This window comes from Bombus fervidus, chromosome 13 (genome assembly GCF_041682495.2).
Source record: "Bombus fervidus isolate BK054 chromosome 13, iyBomFerv1, whole genome shotgun sequence".
In the NCBI taxonomy this organism is placed as follows: domain Eukaryota; kingdom Metazoa; phylum Arthropoda; class Insecta; order Hymenoptera; family Apidae; genus Bombus; species Bombus fervidus.
In genome coordinates this window covers 3,893,134-3,918,059 of record NC_091529.1, presented here as the reverse complement: position 1 = coordinate 3,918,059, position 24,926 = coordinate 3,893,134, and the positions used below count along the sequence as shown (strand labels likewise).

Below are 24,926 nucleotides of genomic sequence, written 5' to 3'. Positions count from 1 at the left end.
ATTTAACATTATTTTATTACCTGTAAGCCATAACTATAAATTTCCCATAATACGACTCCGAAACTCCATACGTCGGATTCTGTCGTAAATTTTCCGTAAAGGATTGACTCTGGTGGCATCCATCGAACGGGCAATAAACTTTTGGATTGAACTCTATAGTAGTCGCTACTATATATGTCACGAGATAAACCGAAATCGGAGATCTTTACAGTTAAATTGTCTCCAACTAGGCAGTTTCTCGCGGCTAAGTCTCGATGAACATAGTGATGACTGGCTAAATATTCCATACCTAATATGATATCTTGATTTAGTAAATTGTATAGATATATGTAATAAAACTATAAATTCCAAATTGATCTAACCAGATGCGATTTGTAAAGCAATGTGTAGAAATTCTGGCTGCTCTAAAATTTTTCCGCTTCCATTGTTTAATGGAACGTCTGATCTTGGTGAATGGCAAATGAGAAACTCGTGTAAATCCCCTTGGGTCATGTACTCAAACAACATACACATTGGTTCCCCTTTCAATATTACGCCCAGTAGGCAAATAATGTTTGGATGCCTTAGGTCTGTCATGAGATCAACTTCCCGTTTGAAGTCGCTTTGTGTTTTTGGGCTTGCGTTCTCTTTTAACGTTTTCACTGCTACATAAATTGGAGGCTCACATTTATTGCCGGTTTGTAATTCCCCCTTGTATACCTTTCCTAGAAACCGTTCAGACAGTTATAGTTTATGTAAAGTGTATATAAAAAGGAAATATAAAATTATTCTATTTCATGCATACCGAAAGCTCCTTCTCCAAGTTCTTGCAAAAGGACAACATTATTGGTAGTAAATTGTGGTACTCTATTATTGGACGTTCGACTACTACCGCTACTTAATGTTCCTGTTCCTGGAGTTGTATTACCAGGACCAGCTAAAAGAGAACTCATTTCCATAGGCTGCGTCGTACTTCGTCTTCCGTCGTATATATTTTTATCACATTGTATACTGGTTAGCATCTTTAAATAAAATATAAAGTATTAATTTGTATTGTTATTGTTAGTAGAAAAACTTTTCATCCAGATTCATTTAAAATATAGTTTTCAAACTAGGTAAAATTCTACCTTATTTGATGGCAAATGATTCATTTGCCTTCTAGATTTCCTGCTTCTATAGCAGCAGCAGTAACAGACTAATATGACAACAAATCCTCCTGTTAGTACAAAACCAACGACTGCATAGATCCATAAGTTTTCAACTGTGAAGAAAGAAGTTATAGTGTATTCAGTACTTTTATACTAATGAGTAATATATATGTCTTTGATTGTTTATTCAATTATCACAACTTACCACATTTAGGTATGTTACAAAATTCTTTTTGCGGCTTACTATCGACATAAACGTAACACCACGGTTGTAATTCTTTATCGCCTGGATTACGGCAATATGAATGCTTTCCAGCTAATTCGGGATAATCGGAAATCTGGAGATTGAATTCACCATGCGACCATTGCATACATGGTCTTCCACTAATGCTTGTCTTCACAATACCACGATAAGACTTTCCACTTCCCCAGTAACAATAGTCATCTACAAAAAGATGAAATAACGCTTTACAATAAAATAATATAGCTTTATTATTTAAGGAGCTGTTAAAGGAGTTTAATACGTACTTTCCTGTACATTGTTTCCTGAGGAAATTCCAAGACTTAAACAATCACGAGCCTCGGGGCTATCTTCCATTGGTAAATCAGAACAATCAACTAAAGGCACTTGATGTCCAATCAGTGGATGTCTTTTAGCAATTGCATATTCTTTCTTACACAAATCATTTTCTAACATTTCACATTCTTGCCGACAGATCCTGCGTAATTTACGATTGATCTCGTTTCTGCTAGATGACGGTGCTTCTCCATAGCTTTGATTTATTATCTTTTTGTTGGAAGCTTTCCCATCCTTATATGGATTGAATTCTGAGCCAGGACCTAATGTAGGACTACGTTTTCTGGGAATACCATGAACTCCTGTAATATCATCTGCATCATCCCCATCACCTGCGTCTCTTGATAAATCACCCTGATTCGAATTCAGAAAATGAAATAAACTTGCGCTAGCTTCAGAATTTTTAAGTTTAAGAATACTGGCAGGGTCACGACATATTGGGAATGCAGAGTAACATAATGATGGTTTTGCATAACCTTCGCAATTCGATGAGACCTCACTGAAACATAAACAAAGATTTATTTTGTTTTAGTATGATGAAATTACAATCATATACAATTCACTTACTTTGAGTATTTAATAACACCAAAAGCTTTCATTAGTTTATCATCAAGCAGCTCTTGGGTCATTGGATACGGAATATAAACAGATTGATTTCCTAAAAATTGTGCACATGTTTTCCCTACATACACCTAAAAGAATGAATTAAAACTTTAATGTAAGATTTATAACTTAATGATCAATTTAAGACTTTATGATTGCTTACGTACCTCACATTTTCCTTCATGATTGTCTTTTCTCCCAGGAGATAACTGCATATTGACGTTTCTAAGGCCGCCGATTGTATGAACGTCGATAGTACTAGATTGAGAACTAGTTGGTTGTGGACTTGGTGATAATATACTAAATGGATTTGTTGATGCCAAATGAGAGATGTGAGGAGTTGACATTCCAGTTCCTGAGAGATCTAATCCATCTCCAGGTCCAATGCTGTTAATAATATAAAACAAAAAAGCGTTTATTTCAATATATTCATTGAATAACATAGACATTTATAGAGTAAATTTGGTAGGTTAGAAGTACAAAACGTTTTGCTTTGTTATTTCAGAAAATGATATATTTCTACCATAATGGAAGCATATACAGATTCATTTGTTGTGCAAAGTAAAAATATCAATTTGTTATTTCATTGCGTGAACATTTTATGTCATGATTTTTAGCAAGATACATGATTATTTTCTCCAAAACATAACCTTCAAGCATAAAACAAACACAACTATTAACAGATAGAATGTCCTGATTCATGAAATAAAATGTTTTAAAATAAAAATAAAATCACACAAATTTATATTTTCGATTCTTTATTTAACGTATATCAGTTACATTCTTGTATGTTTACTGTCGTACAAAATTCGCGGCAGTTTCTATAACCTCACTAAAAAAAACAAACAATGATCACCTTGTTTCTGTAACATTTGTAACATTTTTGACACTATGTATGGCACGTACAAAAATACGAGTATTTTGTAACAATACTAGGTACAAGAGTAGCATCATATTTATAAATTATCTTTAAAAATTTTAACAGAAAAATCTTATGTCATTTAACACCACACCCGGCGTCCATTTGTAAACTGACGCTAATCGCAGTTTTTGGGCGGTGAAATAAATCACCACTTAAAAAAAAATAGTAGCTGTTTAAAATAGATATGTGATAACAATTTATGATAACATTACTTTAATACAATAACAATGATTACTTGACATTTTTCAAATTCAAAGTATTTAACTTAAAATTTCTCTTAAACATTAAAGATTTCTTTAAAAGTACATAAACATTCTAAAATACCATTCTTTTTCTGGTATAATAGTCGATATCATTAATTATCAAATATAAATTTAAAAACAATATAGTTTCATTTATTAATCTAAAATGATATTTACTGAAAGACGTCATACTGTGTAATAAATAAGTGTTACGTAAATTTAATATTTACCCTTCAATAAAATCGCCACCACCAATCATATCCGGTGAAAATCTATCATCGTCCGATGTTTGACTAATGGCGTGGTCGGGATGTACAGGAACTGTAAAATAAATTATTATTTAAATTAAAAACATATTTTCTATCAAACGCAGTAATATACTTAAAAATTTAATTTACATTTCACGGAGGTTTATAAATATTTCATATAGGTTCATATTGTTCTCTAAATACTTTACAACATTTGATACGTTTATTAAATATTTTTATTCATTTATGTCACGTATATTATTTCTTTAAATAACAGTTTAAAAATAGTTCATCTTTTATTACAATGCTTAGGCTGGTCTATTATTCTCTTTTCAAAATCCTATCAGTTCAAAGTTGGCCTTCGAAACAATCTAGCCTCTCAAACTGCATCCTTCTCTTTTTTCCTTCACAATAGATTTGCATAATTATTCATAATATTGTTCCCCATTTCCTATATCTTTCAAAAAATTATACCACATACAGTGATGAATAATTCTATATTATTTATTCAACAAAAATTATTTATTTCCAAAACAGTTCGATTCTTGTATTGATTTTACAGTTAATTTTTAATTAGAGTAATTTTATGTTTCGGTAGAAACAGTTCATTATATATTTTTTATCATTAATTCTTATGGTAAGGTTGTTTAACGATGATAAATAATAACATACTTGGAAGGTTCGAAAGTTATCTCTAAAAAACTTGAAAATCTCAAAATTGTGCAGAAAAATCGGATCTGTGCTAATATCTTTGTTTATCATCGTATCATCAAGGTCATCTTCTTTGAACACAATCAATCCTTCTCTCTCGTGTTTACACGTCTTTTATACTCCATTTTCCTCTTTAACATTAATCCTGACCAGGAGCTTTGTCCAGATGACGCGCGGCTATGCCTACGGGTGGGGTGGTGTAGACGTCAGTCCGATAAAAATATGATACCAGCGGACCAACTGAAATCTTTCTGGTGCAACGTTCAAGGTGTTCCTCTGTCGAAAGGAGGATGGACTGCTGTTCTCTTTGTATGCCTGGCACGTCGCGTGGTCCTTTTGAAAATCTCCGGGTTCGCGCGAGCCTGCATTTGCAGCTACGGTTTATTCATCCTCCTCCGCCAATGCTCGTGCCTTTGTACCGCTATAATTCTAAAAGAGTTGGGACACGATGAAAAGGGTGTACGCTGCACTCGCTAAAAATTTCCTGCCGTCGAATTTTTCGATCTCTCTGTCTCATTTTTTGCGTTTTTTCCTTGTTCTCTTTCTCTCATCCTTTTTTCTTCTTTTTCACCTGGTGTGTACGGTTGTCTGTTTTATTTTTCCCGTTGCTTTCCCTTTCTTTGTTCCTCTTTCTTCAAGGGAAAAAGAGGAAAAATAACAGTAGTTCCAACCTCGTCCTTGCATTTCGAGAAAAGGGATGAACTCTGTGATTCGTAGAGAAATTAAATGCGGCGTATGGTATAGTACCGTTGTTTCGCGTTGTAATTTCCTAGCTCCAGCTGTTCTTTCGTTTCCTTTTGTTTTCGGTTCCCTGTTTTTGCGTTTATGGCTATAGAACGCTTTTTAAGTTACTTTCGTGATCACTAAGTTTTGTTGCAATTAAATTATTGGTATTTTAATTGGCACAAAATTGTTTCCTTTGTTTATCCGCATTTAACGATAACTTATCCTTTCAAATTAATACGAAACAAACGAATAACAAAGTGAAAAATAGTCCCACACGATTATTATAGATGCCAATTTTCTTACCACATTAGAACGATCAGAAAACTTGGTTTTCAGTGAAAGATATTTAAAGATGGAAATTTGCATTTTCACTGTTACAATTGTAATAATAAAATAATGTTATTCCAATAATATCTAAGCACATGCTCAAGCAGAAAATGAGCGATATACCAGATTAAGTTTCAAGAACGAGAGATCCATCGAAAAACTCTGTCCCATTACTACAGATGAGCAGGAACTTCAGCTCCTTTCTTCTCTTTTCTTCTCTGCAAGTACGATTAAATCGAACTCGTCTTCCTTTTATCGTGAAATCGATGATTTTGCTTAATGAGTGGCGTTCAAACAACGTCGCCGGAAAACTTTTCGAAATGTCCACAACAAGCTAGTGGGGAGAGGTCCTCCTGCCTCGTTGGAGGGTAGATTCAGATTTCCGATATTATTTACCTTGCACCAGCCCAGAGAACCTTGCGACCAAACACAGAGGGTGTCTCTCCCTCAGGACCGATTTACGTATAACAAACTACCAACGATTACCAAGCGAAATTACTTTTCGTACTCGGAAAGATTCTCGGTTCTGTTCATCGTTTAATGTGGCGAAATTTTCTGCGGACGGTGTAATCGCGAGAATATATCGGGTTTCGATTGAAAATTGCTTCTATTCTATCGAATCGCATATAATCGAAATATTTAATAATATTTGAAATATTTATTAATATCTTTATTATTTAATTTATTATTTAGTATTATATTTAAGAATTATAGAAGAAGTTTTTACTTATTAAAAATGGTTGTTTTTAGCTTTGAAACGTATCATAATAATGAATTACAGATTTTTCTATAGTGTTTTATTATTTTCTTATAAGCGATATAAAGTGTCTTGTAGATCCATAATCTTTACGCTCTTTTCACTTTAGATTATCATCGTCATGCAAAATAACGAGAGGATATAATGAATATTGTTTGAGAGAAGAGGCTATGTTGCTGACATTTCAACGTTCATTAAATTTTCATAAAATAGATATTAAACCATGTACTGTATTAACGACATGTTAAAATTAAAAATCGTATAATTTCGATGTCGTGATTAACGTAGATATCAGGTGGTATTAAAACTTTCAAACAGGTTCGTTTACATATTCATAAAATTTCCGTTCAATATTTAAATTCTGTTCATTATTTAAGAAGAGAAGACCAGAATGTTACACAATTTTATTTCAAAATGTTGCAGCGAGAATATTATCGAATTATTTGAAGGTAATAATAAAATACGATATAAATGGAAAATAGACGTATTCAAATGTTCCTATTATTTAAGAAAATAAAATATTCTGAATATAAATAAATCCACGATGGAAACATGTAAAATAAATGAAAAATATACGATCAAAATAGGAAATTATTAAAATATTTCACGATTCATTGTCTAAATCAATAGCACATGCTGTACGTAATACATATTTTATTTCAACAACTAAAATGCAAAAACTACAGGAAAATTGGCCACGTATTTTCGTTCGTTTAATCGTCGTTCATTATTTGAAAAACACGCTACGCCGAACAGAATTTAATTTCGTCATTACAATGAGATAAAAAATGTTAACAAAATATCCGTCGTTAAATTCGGTGCAGACATATTAAAATACCCAATGGTCAAATATCCTGCTAATAAAAAGTCTACGTTACGTAATTCCGCTTTCAGGGAATTACGACGTAATAATTCAACTTTAAACACGACAAATAAAATACACGAAACGGATGGAAAATAGATTTATTAAAATATCCTACAATTCTCTCTGTTTAAGGAGAGGAGTGCGCTGCATCCGCGTAATTCCATTCGTAATTGCGACCACCTTTTCATCGTGGAAATATTTGCGCACCGGTGGAAAACGTAATAAAGCCGAACTGGATACGAGGATGTGCATAAAAAAAGATAAAACAAAAAGGATAAAAGTAAAACAGGGAAAAAAGTGAGGAAAAATCGAAATCGCGGGCCGCAGGTTGCTTTATGGTCGTACAGTGGGATTTTTATGTAGCTTCGCAACGGTAACAAACTGTAGCTCCCTGCATTGATTCTGTTTTGATTTCAATTATCTTTCATTACACGGACCGCATTGTATGATTTCCGGCCGCGAATTTGATACGCGATGCAACTCGAGCTTCCGGTCGCGCTCCATTCGATTTATCACGGCTTTGACAATGCGCGGCCATCATCGCGATGTTTCGATCGCGTTTCTCGTCTTTTTTTTTTAATTTTTGCTTTTTGTTTTTCACTCTTCGATCGAAATTGAAGAGGTTGCCGTGCGTACAGGGAGGAAATGAACCTCGATGGAATGCGAATCGCGTGTAATTCGATGGATCTAGAGGGGATTTGTTGGAGTTTCAGAATAGAGTAATGGCCGTTTTGCGAGTTTGCAATAAGCATCCGTTTGACTGAATTGCGTTCATCTATGAGTGTTCTATGGAGCACATACTAGACCAGAGTAATTAGGATGAACCGTTGTTTTCTTTATCATTCTGTTGGTAATGTACGGTGAAACGACACGTATTTCGCGATTTTGAAACGGCGCATGATTTACGCGAATTAAAATCTATTTCTAGAAATTTAGAATAATTAATTTAACTGACGGGAGTCTGATAAATATTTATATTTGTGATACAAAATTTCTGATATACAAATTTTCCCAAATCTTACGAGACTCCGTGTCTTCTCAAACTTTTCACGAGGAAAAATCCACTTTTGGAAATGCCTAAAAATTCTAAAGAATTTAAAGATCTCCTCCAAAGTTTCCATTTCCTTCGACGTTCTACGTTAGTTTTATTTAAAATTTGTACGAGCGAGAAAAAGTGGAATTTCCTTGAAATTAACAAAAAATCTCGTAAGAGAAGTGCAGAGACACGTGAAATATATTGCTGAGAGGATGAATTTTAAAATGACCGTTGAAGTGTCGAAATTATTTAGGAATAAACAACGAGGTGAATGGAAGGCCACGGAGTTGTAGGAAGAGCAAGCTCCAGATGCGAGTGGAACGCGAGGGAGGAGTTATTAATGACGCCAAGTTGTCTTATCTTTTTCCACTTCCTGTTCGAGATACATAATACGTGGGTCGGACACGTAACCGCTGCTGCATCTCTGTAACATAGTGCATTCGACTTTGGTTGGTACGATCGCGTGCTGCGACTCGTTTCCATCGATAAGAATTCCCTTCACATCGCGATACTTATCGGAGACATCGTCGAAATATTTGCATCGGAATATTTGTTTTTGTATATACATATTTGCATGATAAATTTATATATAAATAATATATATTTATTTAAATATTCATAATTATAGTATAATAGATATATTATATTTTTATGCTTCGTAGTGAAACTTAGGCTTTATAGGGAAACATAGTTTTGAAAAACAAACATTTATTTTTCATTTACTAGGCTGTTGAATATAACTTGATAATAAAGTAATTATTATTAATTAATAAGTAATTAATAAAAAGTAAGTAATTATCAAGTTACATAAGGAATGGCTATCGATTTGAAAATATTCATGATATTATCGTTATATGAAAATTACGATACGTATCTTTCAATGTCTTTGTTTTGTCTCAGCTAGAACATAATCTTAAGGAAAATATTGGAGAAAATTGATATTTTCGAAACTTTTGCACGTTGTCGAATGGGTAAAATTCTGATGTTTGTTCTTAATACGTAAACTTGACGAATCACATAATGAGGTTGTCCGAGATGTTTCTTTCGTTTCATAAGGTGACAATAGATGAACAAGAATTTTTGTTTTATATTATTTTATTGAATTTGGTATGATCCATTTCGTGCATAATTTAATGAACTAATATAAAACAAAAAACAATGTGCGTCTATTATTTTCTTATAAAACGAAAGAAACTTTTCGGACAATCTAATAAAACTACAGCGCAAGGGATTAAATCGTATCTTGAACACGTTAACTGGAGATGAGAAGCGAGTTTCTCATTCGAATTGTCAATCTCTCAAAAGACCTACCAAGTAAGAACCAACTACTTCTCATTTTCCTTCGAAATAAATTACATCGTATTAACATTTGCAAGTACAGCGAATCAACCGCGAATAAAATTGATCTGTCAGTGTTAATTTTGAATTCCATCGCTATAAAAATTGTTGTTGGGTATAGGATGATCCGATTAATAAAATTTCTCCCATTTTGAAGTCATCGTATCTGAATAATCGAGTGAATGAAGGAGATCACAGAGGATAAAACTGCTTCGTACGAATGTACGAAGAACCTGTAATTCTTTTCCTCGAAAAGGCTAAACGAACGCTCCTGCCGATAAGAATAATAAGTTAGCGTAGGTCTCGATAGAATCTTGCCAACTCGCAAATTCTCACCGGCGCCTTTTACGACGGTACAAATTACGGTTTTCGGGTGGTTGCCGGCGAAGATATCGCGGATCGTCGGAAAAAGTGCCGAAGAAGGGGCAGAAAAATATTCGGCCGGTCGCGATGATGAAATAAGCCATTAAGTCACCCTGGGCACCGGGTGTAATATCAAGGGAAGGAACGTAATCTCGTCTAATGTCGGGCAATGAAACGTAATAGCATAATGTATCACCGCGTATCGCGCGAGTACTCGCCGCGTATACACGCCGTCCCAGCGAAATTATATGCAAAGTGTCGGGTTTCGGTATAGTTCGCCCTTTCTGAATTCTAATTACTTTTTCTCAAGAGGCCCGTGCTTTTAGCGTGGGTAGCCCGGAAAACATGCCAGGCAATCGGGTTAGTTCCTGTTTCGAATTAATTATTCCGTGGGACGATGACGTTTCCGGAATCTATTTTTGGAACAATACGGATAGCTACATGTGTTTCTTCTTGAATCTTTTCAGCAGAATTTTAATTAACCCTTTGCCGACTACCGCCGCATGTATGCGTTCTGCGTAAGCCATCAATTTAGCCGAGGAACTGATATATGCGTTTGGCGAAAACAACTGATAGAACCAAAAGACTCATATGTGTGTCATTTTATTTATTCTGTGAAGAATCTGTGCATGTACATATGTCTAGAATTTAACACTTTACCGACCGCTAGCGGTTCAACAGCATACGCACGTCCGACCGGCAGCTCAGACGCAGATTCTCCCTGGCGCCGGTTCTGTTTCGGTTTAGACTCTCCAATTCTTTTCGTTCATCGCGAACGATAAGTTTTTCAAATTGGTATAAAACCGTGGGAGCCTACAAAGCAATGCAACTGACGCAATTGAGCAAGGTAGCTTAGTACTAAATAACAAATTACTGCTCAAATAATGAAAAAGATTGTTGGTGACAAAAAGTCGATTAATAGGCTATTGGTCGGTAAGCATCGGCGACAAAAACCGATTAATCGGCTATCGGTCGATAAAGTGCTAATTAATCCTTTGCGGACTACCACCGCATAAATACGTTCTCCGTAAGCCATCAATTTGGTCGAGGAACTGATATATGCGTTTAGCGAAAACAACTGATAGAACCAAAAGACTCATGTGTGTGTCATTTTATTTATCCTATGGAGAATTTGTGCATGTACATGTGTCTAGAATTTAACATCTACGAACGAAAAGCGCGTCTAAGCAGAAATGTGCGCTGGCAATTTTAAATGACGATCGTAGCAGCAGCTCGGACCTACGGAACGGTTGACTTCGAACGGTCCCGTCCGCAAAGGGTTAACGTTGGTATTAACAACGTTTGAAGTATAAAATTCGTGCGAAATGAAAATCAGTCGGTTATTTTATTCCGTAGCTATGCGATTGTTGACGGGATCAAGTTCGATATTTATTTATAAATCCGAATCAAATGCAAATCCAAGGTTCGCTTCATAGAGTTCGAATACTTATTACTCACACGTTATGAGGCATAATGTTTCATTCCTTGTACCTGCCAATATTCCATTTCTGGATGCTGTTTCGAATCTCGAAACTAAGAGTACTCGTTCTGAGATCCAAAACCAACTTGCGCATATCGAACACTTGGCTCGATGAACACGATGGCTTTATGTGTTATGAGTAGATTGCGAATATTTATACAAATTCATATTTTTATGGATATAATTAAAAACTTAGATAAATCCTAACGAGCACTATACTTTCGATATTTTATATACTTCTTGTGTGAATTCTATGAATTTTTTCACCCTCCAATTTCCTATAGATACATAAAACTGTAAAGTCTAGTCACGAGTTTGATATGGATTTATAAGAACATTTCTACAGACCTTCTCGGCTGTAATTGTTCTCATCCTTCAAAAAGATTCGTCCTTCTAAAACGCGCGATGTATAAAAGATTCCGAGCAAATACGTCGTCCACCTCCCAAGGAGAACCCCGAAGACGTGCCCCATCTGTTTTAAAGCTGCGGAGCAATATCTCTATCGTCGTTCAACGCGCATCGATTGGACTTGCGAGGCGTCGCATCGCGTCGTTTCGAGGATATTTCAAAGCCAAAAGCCCGAGCAAGTCGATTCTGGCGTACGGTGTGCACCAGAGATGGAGAAGGGTGCAAGAAACGCGGCTGGAAGCCACGTTTGTCTTTGATAATCAACGACCGCCTCATCCATCTTGGTCAAAGGGTCAACACTTTTCCGTGCGCGACACCCGCGACCAGTCACTCCAACGAATGCATTATTCATGAGGCTGGCGTGGTAAGTGTTGTCCGAAATTCAATTCAGTAGCCCACGAAGGCGGCAGTGTACGTGATTTGCCTTCGGCTGGTTTCAGGATCTTCGTCCTTGTTTCACTTTCTTATGCTTGGCCGCCCTTGCCTTTCCTTTTTCTTTCTCTTCTTATTATTCTTCTTGCACTTGTTTTTCTTATTCCTGCCTTTTTCTTATTTCTCCCCTTGTTCCTCCACTTGCTTCGATGTTATTCGACTAATCGACCAGCGATATCGGAGATGAAATTGTTATCGAGCATAGTGCATACAAAATTAAGCCGAGACTCTTGTTTTCTTTCGACTTTTTCCTGTTTTCCTCGCCTTGCGATCCTTTTATCCTTTTTCATTTGGCTTTTTCCTTGTCCGTTTTAATTGGAAGTATCGCGGCTGACCAAAACAGCCGAGGACAGAAGTTGTTGAATATTGGAAGCGACGATTGCTGTATCAAGTCCGCGCCGCAAAACGGAATCTTGGCTGCCGATCGAAATTTCTGTGGATGGTTCGTGTGACGTTTTGTTCAAATGTTTACAGTTTTTAGCGCTTTGCTGATCGTATGAAACGCGATGAGGACGCGGTCAGGCGGTGAAAAACAAAATTCGTTTCAAGCGACTCGAAGTATGCTACCTTGTATCGAGGTATGTACCTCGGTCTGGAACAACGCTATTTGCATGAAACATAATAACTATAATTTGTTGAATTAGAACTACTGGATTGATACGGCATTACCGATTGAAGATGGTAAAGTTATCGTTGAATTTAAAAAAATGTAATCAGGAGGAAAATCAAATGTTTGATCACCAGGAAATAAATGACGACTAATGTGATTAATAACGATCCTATAAAAATCGAAAACAAAAGCAGTGAGTAGTCTCGAGAGCTGCTCATGCGAAATTAATGTACCAAATATGGTTAGAATAATCAGTGCACTATTAAAAGGCAGTGTATTAACGTTGTAATTAATTTGCATCAGTAATGCATGCAATATCGTATATGCGTTTGCATATGAGGGTTCTAGAGTCATCGAAATTTCATCGAGGATTCACGAAAAGCAGACGCAGATGGCGCGTGATTCTGGTTAAAAATGCAGCTCAGAAAGGACGATCAGCGTGGCCAGCCCCCGGTACATCTAATTTCCCCGTAATTTCGCTAATGGCTCCAGTAGTTCCATGATATAATGCCATTAACTACGCTATTAAATCGCTTTTATCGCGTCGTATCGGTATTCCATTAATATTAATGGTCGCACTGCCTCGTGATCAGCGACGTTTCGCTGCGTATCGTTTCCGCTTGAAATCAGCACCGCGCATCATTCAGATTTCACCCTTTGAGCAACCGTATTCGAGCAAAAAGATGGTCTTTGGTATTTCATTTTGTTGGGGAGCATGAGACATGGATCCTTTATCGTTATCGAGTGAATATTATTAGTGACAGTTACATGTTATTGATTATCTGCATCAATAGATTTTGTTTCATAATCGGAACACTTTTGATAATAAAGCAAATGATTGTCTCAAGCAACAACTTGTCTTGTACTATTAGGTTGTCGGAAAAGTTTCTTTCGTTTTATGAGGAAATAATAGACGCACAACGCTTTTTCTTTTATATTATTTTCTCGAGTTACGTACGATCCATTTTATTCTGTTGAGATAAACACCACGACATTTCATAGACTTGGTTTCACGTTTGTATGAAGGTGCACTGTTGTAAAAGACACGTTTGCGAAAGAAAGACACTTTCCGGACAACTTAATAGATTCTAGTAGAAACAAAAATACACATGTGGATTTTTTAAGAAAAAGTAATCCTGGCAGTTAATAACCCTGACAGTTGATGTGACTTTAAATAATAGAGCAATGACAATAACAAATCGTTCGATTATTTTATTGAACTTGTCACTTGTAAATTTACTAATATTATTAGTCAGCAAACTATTATGCGAAACAGTGGACTAACTAAAATTTCATGTTAAGAATCGTATTCAATTTGTCAACATCTCTTCACCCAGATTTATCCCAAAAATAAGATATTGAATAAAAATGTAAGGAATAATTAAAATGAACAAAATTTAAGACAGAGGCCGGAAACTTATGGTAATTGAAGTAAAGCCGTGAGGGAAATTAGCCGCGAAAATATAACACGGCAGACGTGTATGCCAGCCTTACTGCTTACCAGGCAGACAAGAATCCGTACCCCCGAAAAATAATCCTTCCCTGGTCGGTCGTATTAAGCTAGATTACGGTTTAAAGCCCGGACGAGGAAGTTTCACCTTAATATTATTCTATGTCCGGCCAACGGCTAATCCCCATTAGCGAAATTACATGAAATTATAATAAAGCTCGGTAACGGTGTTCTGTCGTTAAGCCTCTCTCCTATTTTGATGGCACATCTACGCGAAAGTATCCAAGATTCGTGTATGCAGATCGTACTTAATACAGCAAGCGTAGTTAATACAATATTTATGAGGGATACTGATATTGTAAATAGGATGATGGAGGAAATTTGGCAGAAGTGTTTCGAACGTGAAAATCCATGGATTCAGGAAGATTATAAGGTCATTTCGTAAATAAGACCATTTTTTCTGAGAGCTTAGGCTAATTATGTATAGAGTAATTGTATAAGCTTCATCGATAAAGGAATGTTCAGAGAATATGGGATAAAGAGAGGTCAAATGTAGCATGGTGAAATGAAGTGTCATATGAAATAATAATTCTTAAGAATTAACAATTATTTACAGCGGCCACAAAAAGCATATTGATGTATCGTTCTATTTATTATTTATGTTGAAGTAACTACTTCAAGAAAAATTCTACATTTTTATTTATGTATATCCGTGATCTGGAGAATGCTATTACGAAGAAATATTCTAAATCAGGAGTGGTGCATATTATTGTACCCTTGAATATACATTATGTTTTGGGTTGCAAGATCTAGCAACAAAGGAACTATTAAACAGATTTCTATTTTTGTTCCCTGTAGCCTCTAGCCCAAGCTATAAGCTTAACTTTTTTGGTAATGTCCTTTTGTTATAAATATATGAACGTGCTACCTATCATTCCATTGTTTAGTAACAATAAGAGAGTAAGGATCTGAATCAGCATAAACTTATACATTATACTTATACCTTTAATAATTTTAATATAATTTTCTATTACAAATTTATCCACTCGTTCTTCAATCAATCAACCTCAACCTCAACAATTTATTTACGTATTAATTAATTAACGTATATTAATACTAGAACTACAGATCTGTAATATGTAATTAATTACTCTATATATGAATCGTTATAATTCAAATGATATTAATTGAAATAAATAGATCCATGTAATTGCGCCTCTATCTATATAAAAATAAATATTCATTTTGATCAAAATATCTACATGTTTCTAGTAATTCTAGAAAAAAGAAGATCTGAAATTCGTCGTTTTTACAGCTTTGGTTAATTTTAGTGTTAGATTTTGTATCATTTGGTAGTACCTTTTGTAAACTTTTATATAACTACAAAAATTTCATACTAATTTGACCAAAAAAATGCTTCATTGGAAAATAAGTGTACGTGACGAAACTTCTTATAGCCACTGTATATTTGCTCATTTCTCCGCTGATAATCTTATTAGCATGTTAGACTCTAATATGTTAGACAAATCAGAGACGGTCGGTAATCTGTAAATTAGTACATAAGTACAAAATTCTTTGAATTCTGGAAAATTATAAAGATAATTTAAAATTTGTAAAAAGATGAAGATACATTTTCTTTAGGTTCTTGCTTCTAAATTTGTATTTTCATCAATAGACTCCGGAAATTTATGCAAATAAAAAATTTTTTGTGGACATAATTAAAAAATTGGAACTTCAGCAGAGATCTCTCTCGCCTGTTAAATATTATAACGAATGCACTACATTGGATATTTTACATATCTTCGCACGTTATCCGCATCCGGTGTATTTTTGCATCTTCAAAGTTTCCATAAATGCATGAAAATCCGCAGTATACTTATCAATAATATCTTTTTAATTTTATTTTCTCCTTTATTCTGTTTCAATAGCCATGATCTCTTTATTTTATCGCAAATGGATCGTCTCCATCGATTCTCCCCTGTGCATTAATCTCCCTGTCTGGCTCGCCTTGACGTTGGCATCTATTTTTTGGATTTTCAATTTTCCTGAACGTCGATGGCACGTCGCAGTTGCGGTTTAGCCAGGAGAATTGACCGGACGGCGTTTGAACGGTTCCGCGACCACGAATATTTACCCTCGCCCCGAATTCACCGGTGAAACTTCGTCGTTTGACGACTTTATTTCCATTTCGACAAATAATTCCGAAATTTTTCGTTCGTTTCGATGAGGCAACAGTCTGGTAACGAACGGTAAGGATCGATGCTCGGCTGTTTCATTAAATCGTTCGGGTTTTATTGGAAAGAATCAATGATACGCCGACCTCTCGATTTTATTCTCCTCCCTTTCCGTTTTATTTTGTTGCATCATGATTTGTTAGAGCGTCAGAGAGTGTAAAAATAAAATTAAATTAAACGTTCAGGGATTTTGTTCTGCTAAAATTGGTCAAAAAACAGTAATGCACAGACCGTAAAGTGAAACGATGTCGACAAATTTAAAACTACTTTAAGTAGTTTTACGGAAGAAATGTATACGTAAAATGGATTAATTTTTAATCACCGATAAATTGTACTTCTGAAGGAAATACATTTCTTCTTGTTTAGAAAAAAAGTAGGTCAATTTAATTCTTTTAAATAGAATCAGTGTTATACTATAAAATATAAATTAAATAATATTTTAAATAACGAATCAACACAAGATGCGAAACTGGTCGATAATTTGGAATTACTTTTCCAATTGTATCCGAATCGGATCACCTCATAATTTTAATCACCTCATAATTAATAAAAATTCATGCTACAAATATCAATAATAATATCCTTCGCTTCAATATCATTTTTTTACCAAATATTAGAAATATTCAGAACTCGATATTTTACAGTATTTTCATTTTAACACAACGAATAATCACTAAATTATAACAACCATCACGCTCTTGTTAGGTAAACTATATTCATACTTAAAGGTACGTTCACATACATATGACGATTCGCGAGCGAAACTTTTAATCCATCGTTGGTAGAACAGGCCGTCAGCGACGATCATAATTCTCCTCTGGTTAATTGGAAACACTTCGACGAAGGCCGCAGGCTAATAATCCTCGAGCTGATATTTTTCCCGGATTATCCTGGCTGCAGGCGAATAGTTCCCGGTGGAAATTGCCTCTTTAGTAACGCCATAATTCCCGTGGAATTTATAGCGGCTTCGACACCCTTGGACATCAAGCGCACTCGATTACCCCATAAGTCGTGTAAAATCGAAGATTTACCGTACACTCGTGAGAATATCTCTTCTTTGAGGTTGATCGTGAAAAATATTAGCTTTACGCCATTATTATTCATAGTTGTCGAACACAGAAGTTTTTGATGATTTCAATCTCGTGAATGATGAAATTTCAAAATGCTTCGCGTAACACACACAATATATTCATAAGAGGTTTCTACGAGTATCCGAAAACATTTCTAAGCTATCGTACTTTGTTATTATCCCGCGTAAAGCGAATAATGTAATTTATCAGCGTTAAAAGTTTCATGTAAGTTACTGGTCCATCCAAAGGTCTTGCACATTTCTTGTTCATATTAAAACATACGCAAGGAAGTTGCAAGCACGCGATTATAACACAGGAAACAGTTGAAGAAAATAAGAAGAGAATGAATTTCGACATCCGACATAATTCCCGTGTAGAGTTTGCACGCGACACGTATGTAATTAAATTTCATCCTCAAACTCTGCTTTACTCTTTTCCTTTTTCATTCTCTTTTCTCTGTTCTACTGGCGTGTTTCGACTTTCCAACCGCGACCAGCCGTCCAACGTCGAAAATGGCGAACACACTGCTGTTTCCGGCCGCGCATTGCAAATTCCGCTTATATTGTTGCCGCTATAAATCACGGTAATTTCGTTCCGTGTTATTAAATGAAATTAAATCACCGTTTAAACAGCCGCCGCGCGCGACGATAAATTAACGAAATTGAGCAACTGCGTCGTGACGGGAATTAGCATGGTATTATGGGTACCAAATAGCAGAGTTTCGGCTGTAGAAAGCGAGGGAAAAAAGTATTCTCGATTAGAATGCAGCTAGAAACACGGCGATAATTTTATCACGAAAAAATACAACTAAATGTGTCATTGTGTCACTTACGAGTTGTGCTGCAACAAGTAAAACTATGAAAGTATAATTGAAAGTATATATTATATTTGTGATGATAATAGTACGAATGTTATACTTCGTAGAAAGATATCGATGGTATTTTTATCTGGTAGAAAGTTATCGATGCTGTACTTTTCGTTATCGTTACGAAAATTATCAAAATATTGTTTGCGTTGTTAATAATTATAATAATTATATTAATTGCGACCGTATGATTAAATTGATAATTGCGGGTCGAAGTATGTAATTAGTAAAGAGGAAAAGAGCAGCATTAGCATTTTCCAATTATTAGTATCGTTAAGAATAATAATTAATTTAAAAATTAGTTTTCGTCGTTCTTTAGTATTTTAATAATTTGATATAGAAAATGAAAAAGGGAAACGTATTCTGGATTGTAGATAAAATTAGGATTTCATTCACAGATAATAGAAACTTAATGCAAATCTAATCTGATCAGTAAAATCAATATTCCAAAGGAATTGAAAAAATGGTCAAACTTCGTCAGATTTTCTAAATACGTTTTTTACTTTCATATTTTCTAGTTTCTGTAACTATCGGTAGCGATAAGTCGATTCTCTACTCGATCGTAAAAATATCGCGAAGCTTATACGAAACTTACGTTCGAACTTTCTTAGCCGAAGGCCTCGAGAAAGTCGAAGTTGAAACGATCGCAAGGTAAACGTTATTAAAGTGTCGAAAGTTGGTGAGAACCACTGGCATAGTAGAGGAGATGCGATCGTTTCGCCGGTGAACTCCGAGAAAAGCAGATACGTATATATTTACAGGACGATTCATAAATGTAACTCTATACTTCAGGGGATGAATATGTATCTATATATATTAAAATAAGTAGAAAACGTCGTACGAACACATATATCCCATATACCTTAGCTTTCGATTTATAGATTTGCGGACGATTTCACACGTTGACTGCAATTTAAAAATAAATAAAATTTAACAATGTATACCATGTTCCTCTAGGAGCCGCAATTGTTACATAATATAATACTTCGTATCATTTAATTTTTGTCAGATATTATATTGTATTTGCGCATCTTTATCTAAGTCGTTCGCGTTGTTGAAAATTAGTTAAGCCACGGATTTTTGTTATCTTATTCGTTCTAAAAAATTTACTACCGAAGCGTACGTATACTTCCAATAAATATCTTGTAACTTTTATATACATTTTCAGATTCGTTTCAAATTTTAACAATACGATCACGAGAGCCGTGTTTCGTTACAGTGCTAACGAGATTTCGAAATGTTTTGAATAACATACCTACAAAAAGTACCTAATAGTGTTTGAGTACCTTCGCAAACCACTGTATGTTCAGATGAGTCTTCTCTACTTATTTCGATGTGTAGATTCACCCCCGAAGCATTGACATGCATTTATGAATCACCCAGTATACATAGGTGTAGAGGAACACGGGCGTGTATCGTGAAAAGGAAGGGAATGTACCGAGATAAATGATAGCTGGTTCTTCACGTAAGCGGACTCCGATCCTAAATATCGTCGGAACCACTTGTAAGCGATGCAAAAAGAGAATCCACCGCCGCCGACATCCGATTGCCGGCAATCTGGATCCGCGTTTCTTCCTTCGCTTTGTTCCCTTCGTGCTCCATTCGTCGCAGGTTTTATTGCTTTATCGGCGCGGGAAGTGCCGAGAAAGGTTTTGCTCCAATTGCATCCAAGATATTTAATGAAGCAATGGAGTCGATTTTATGAGCTATTATACGTGTATTTATTTTCTCTCCCATCTTTTGCTTCCTTTTTTTATTTAATTGGAAGATGTTAGAATAAAATTGCGTAATTATGATATTTTATGTAAATACATGAGATTGCAGGTTGGTGAAAGGTAGGAAAATGATTCGTCCAACTTTTGAAAATTTTGGTTTCGTGTACAGTATCGTTATTAGTTAACGTAAATTACCTATTAGTTGATTTACCTACTTGCTTCAGTAATTTCAGCTACGTGCAATCATCGCGAAACAAATTTTTAACGTCCACATGTGTTTTGGTGTATGAGAGGGTTATACGAGATATTTAGAATATTTCAGAAATTTTAAGGATAATTTCACCGCTTTTTTTTCAAGGAAATCACTTTATCCCGCCGCACGCGCTATGAAACGATCGACGTCCAATCTTAACACGTACGCTGATACGGACGCACAATTATAAGCAGAATTCATTGTAGCGGTATAGATACAGTTTCTTGAAAATATCTGAAAAACTAAAAGAGTCCAGGAATAGCACGCAAAGAAAGAAATTATTTAAAATGTTGACTTCTACGACGTATTAAAAAAATCCTCGAACTCCAAGATGGTTGCAGCCATTAAATAATCCCCCATTATTTTGTACGTTTGTATACGTTTATACTTATAAAATATAAAAGATGATTTTACAAATTATTTTATATATTACACATAAAATAGTTAAAAATGAGAAAAATTCGCTTTTGAAGCGATTAGCCATAAAAACTGTACGATTAAATCTTTTTGCGCTGCAAAGGATAATTATTCTTTTTACCCCGAAACGAAGTCCTAACGCAAGTAGTTGATTTGTCAATTCCATTGATCGCAGACAAATTAACACGGATCTCGGGTATCGAGCAACGGCCCATAGCCAGAGGGTAGCGGCAGTTCGTAACCGGACATGTTTAATAAATACAAGGCCAGTGGACGATGGTGCATAGTTTACACAGCGGGGCATTTGTACGCACCGCTGCGCGGCCCTGGGATTATCCAAAATGTCGATACGAAGCTGGCCGGCCGCACGCCATTCCAATTTATCCGTTTTGCCGGCTTCCGGCCGCGGACCAGGGCAGCCTCTGGCTCGCTGCATCGGTTCTACCGATCGACTGGCAACGATCTCTAAAGAGGTGGACTTCTAATGGACCGCGAGTCTGGCATTAACCATCCCGGTGAATTTCGAAATTCGCCCCGACCGTGAATTTTGTTGCGTGTAACACGGCGTATGTTACATGCTACCGGGTGAACGATCATCATCGGCCCAGTCGCTCCTTCCGGTGAAAACGACCGGCTTGTCCGCTCGTTCTTCCGTGAATCTGTTCGTGTTACGGCTGTGCTTGGTATCGACTGTTATTTCATTTACTTGCATTGCATTACTATCGTGATTCGATGAGGAGGATTAATTTTAGAAATGGAGTTCGTTCTTGTTTTGGGTGTTTGGTTGTTTGCATGTCGTGAGAATAGGTCCCATAGATTGGGTATTTGGCATTTACGTTTTTTGAGTATTCACAGTTTACTGGTACCGCGATTTCTCTTTTTATTCGTTGTTCAATGGTATTCATTATTAATTTAATGAACGATGTATTCAAATAACAGTTAGTTATACGAGTTAACATTCCACAGCTGTATTTCTGCACTCGGAACACGATGGTCGTTATTATTCGCAATTTATATGACACGTCTATGTCAGTTATAATCCGTGAATAGCAGAAAGCAGAAATATTTTCTCGATTACATACACGGCAGGTGGCCTACAACTTTTATCTTATCACGAACAAAGTTACGATCTGTATGCGTTTCGTCATCTAGTCTCGATTATTATTGTTTCGCGAGCCGATATCCGTAGCTATTTATGCGTATTCGTTATCGAGGCACGAAATAAACTGTAATACTATTATGGGATGGCGTAAAACGCGTCGTGGGACACGTATTTTCAATGAACGGGGCTGCACTTTAACTCCCGTTTTATTAACGCCCGTGTCACCGTCGCGTGTACATGCGGAATTATTGAAACGAAATGGAATTTCGTCGAGCCCCCGTCAATAACGATTCCAAACGTGTGCCTTTGCCGAACGCCGCCCTTTAATTGCACTATTAATCGACCGCCGTGCGAGCTTTCCGTGAATCGCAAACGATACCTTCCATCTCGTTCCCACTCACACCACGTTCTCGTTTCCAGTTTTTCGTTTCCGAATCTTTGATGCTTTTTTCGACGAAGCAAACCTGTTTACCCGTTACAAACTGGTTCATCGAAGAGCTGCTCAATGGAATTTGAGATTTCATTCTGTTGCGACGATTAATTAGTTGATTCGTCAAGTACTTATTTCATTCAGTTGTATAGATTTTACGTGGAAGTTGATTATCGTAAGTCAGAGATCTACTATCGTTTGATTATTCGTTTTATTTATTGGCAAAGCGTGTAGAAGAGAAGGCTAAATGTTTCAACGTATCTTTAACCCTTTGCACTGCGAATTTTATTTCACTTTCGTTACCAGCAGCTCCCAATGCTTTTAAGTGTTTTATTTGAAATGTACTTTAACTAAAAAATAAGACGATCTAAATAAATAAAGGAAGAAACAAATTCACTTAAATATCAGTTTTATTCACACTATTGTTATATTTTGTAATTTTTAAGTGTATAATATATCTTGAGACAAATTCCAGCATGCAATCTTGGTTTTCCTTTGCACGTTTCACAAAAAAAGATGGGTTTGAAAGAACGTCGAGTGGGATTCGACAAAGGAGCTCCTGAGATAAAAACTGATGTCGACATAGGAGTGCAAAGGGTTAAAAATGAAAGAAGATTTTAGAAAACGTATTAAAATTCATCTTGTTTGCCGTTTCGATTCTCTGATTTCTTCCAATTAATCTTTTCACGCAGAAAATTATCTGCTCGAATGAAGAAGAAAAGAAAAGAGAAACGAGAAGGAAGAATAATCTGGGTGGTCAGGTATTTCCAACCGACAGTGTACGCGTTCTCTCAACGGAGAGTGGCATCAAAGTTCGTGTATAATTTGTTAAAGTGCCCCCGGGAAATTTCTGTCTTGCACGAAGATACCTGTGAAGCCGAACGCGACACCACGATACGTGAAATCACGATGTGCATCTACACCTGCCTGGCTGAGCAAGACTAATATCCCTGCTTATTGTTTAGATGTGCCCACGGCTTCCCACTCGTCCCGGTATCCATTTCACGCACCGCGGAGCGGTAAAATCTCGCGTCCACCGTTGCAACTCTCTGCCCTTTAACGAACCGTTACGTGAAAATACGACGACGCCCGGTCATCGCCTCTTGCTAACCGTGAGTAACCTACGATCCTCTTTTCTCTTTTCGTCTCTTCACCTTTTCCCCTCTAGCCTTTGGATCGTATATACGATCGCGATCGCTACCTCTTCGTTTCTGTTCGTTACCGTATCCCGTTCCCCTGGATTTCTACAACGAGATTGTAATTGGAGGTTCGTTTGCTGACGTCGTGAATGGAGACTCGTTTCAATTACGAGTTTTTATCCTCGCGTCGTTCAGTGTGCTCGTTTTTCTTTCAAGCCAGCTATTCTCATTTGGCAGGATTAAGAAATTGATTTTTTTCTATTACGTGTTGACCTGCACATAAATTTTAAGGTCAATTTACATTACACGGCATGGACCGTCACGTACCGATACCGCCACGACAGAAGATTGAAACATGCGTGTTAGATGAGACCGTTCACGCTATTCGTCACCCGCCTGAACGTTTCGTCATTCACGCGGAGAATGTTTCGGTGGATCGTGACAGAAAGTGTTGCAGCTGATCGGTCAATGTGAATGAAGAGACGACAGAAAACGGATTCGGCAAAAGATGGATCGATAGAAATTAATTAAAATCGTTAAGTTAAAAAGTAACATAAAAAGCAAAGGTTCGGTCGATGTAGGGTAAATCGAAAAATATTTTTCCAACTTCTACTTTTTCATTTTCTTTTTTTTTTTTCTTTTTATGGGATATATTCAAATCTGGAATTGTTTATTTCTTTTCGCTCTAGCTTTCTATTCGTCTAGCGATGTAACAGGCAATCCTAACGCCTCTGCTTAAAGCGTTCGTTTTTCGCGCTACGAATGATAATAGTGACAAATCAACGTGTCAATGTGTACACGGGACGAGACTGTCTGTAAAAACATTGCTATGGAAACCATATAGATAGCATATACGGGAAATATTTTCACCTAAAATAGGTTGTACGATATATCAACCATAAGGTTAGAAATCAAAGCATTCAAGCGAGGCGTTCACGCGAGCGAAAACTGCGGCATCAATTTCACGGCGGATGTTTGCGTTTGGTTTCCGTGGCACGATTGGAGCTTTGCAGAAAGCGCGGCCAGATAGTAGACGATGAAGATTCATGCGAGATTACGCGAAACGCGAATTGTTAAGTCCTTTAAGCCGGGCTTTCCGGAAGGGGATGAGGTGAGATGGCAGCCCTGGTAGCTACCTCCAGCCACGTGAAATCTATACGCGTTTATGGACGATTATGTAGCCCCGTGTTTCCGGTTTACGTGTGCGAAAAATTGATCCGAGGCACACGATAACGTGTATTTGCTCCGACATTGGTGGGACGAATGTGTAAATTGCAAATTTGTTGAAAATATCGCACGGTCGAAATCGCGAACCGATTGCTCGCGTCCGATTTTCACGGATGAAAAATGGCTCGGTGAATCGCGCAATTTTATGAAACACGTTCCAACGAAACGCGAGCGAAATTTAATATTTCCTTTTTTAAATTTTACTATTTAATTTTCGTTCGAATATCTGCCGCCGATATTAAATTGGCTACA

General features: G+C 36.3%; 1 protein-coding gene across 4 annotated transcripts in view; it reads right to left on the bottom strand.

The window, feature by feature from the left end:
• Positions 1-24,926, bottom strand: part of Ror (tyrosine-protein kinase transmembrane receptor Ror) — a 356,273-nt gene that overhangs the window by 2,701 nt on the left and 328,646 nt on the right. For 3 of the 4 annotated variants that reach the window (XM_072015450.1, XM_072015452.1, XM_072015451.1), the window contains 9 exons: positions 3,702-3,792; positions 2,475-2,694; positions 2,272-2,396; positions 1,656-2,203; positions 1,333-1,572; positions 1,107-1,240; positions 785-1,001; positions 363-704; positions 21-289 (listed from right to left, as the gene is read on the bottom strand). In XM_072015450.1, coding sequence (XP_071871551.1) covers positions 21-289; positions 363-704; positions 785-1,001; positions 1,107-1,240; positions 1,333-1,572; positions 1,656-2,203; positions 2,272-2,396; positions 2,475-2,694; positions 3,702-3,792 — 2,186 coding nt within the window. Of the gene's footprint in view, positions 1-20; positions 290-362; positions 705-784; positions 1,002-1,106; positions 1,241-1,332; positions 1,573-1,655; positions 2,204-2,271; positions 2,397-2,474; positions 2,695-3,163; positions 3,648-3,701; positions 3,793-24,926 lie in introns of those variants that run through there. The other variant, XM_072015454.1, reaches the window with a different exon arrangement.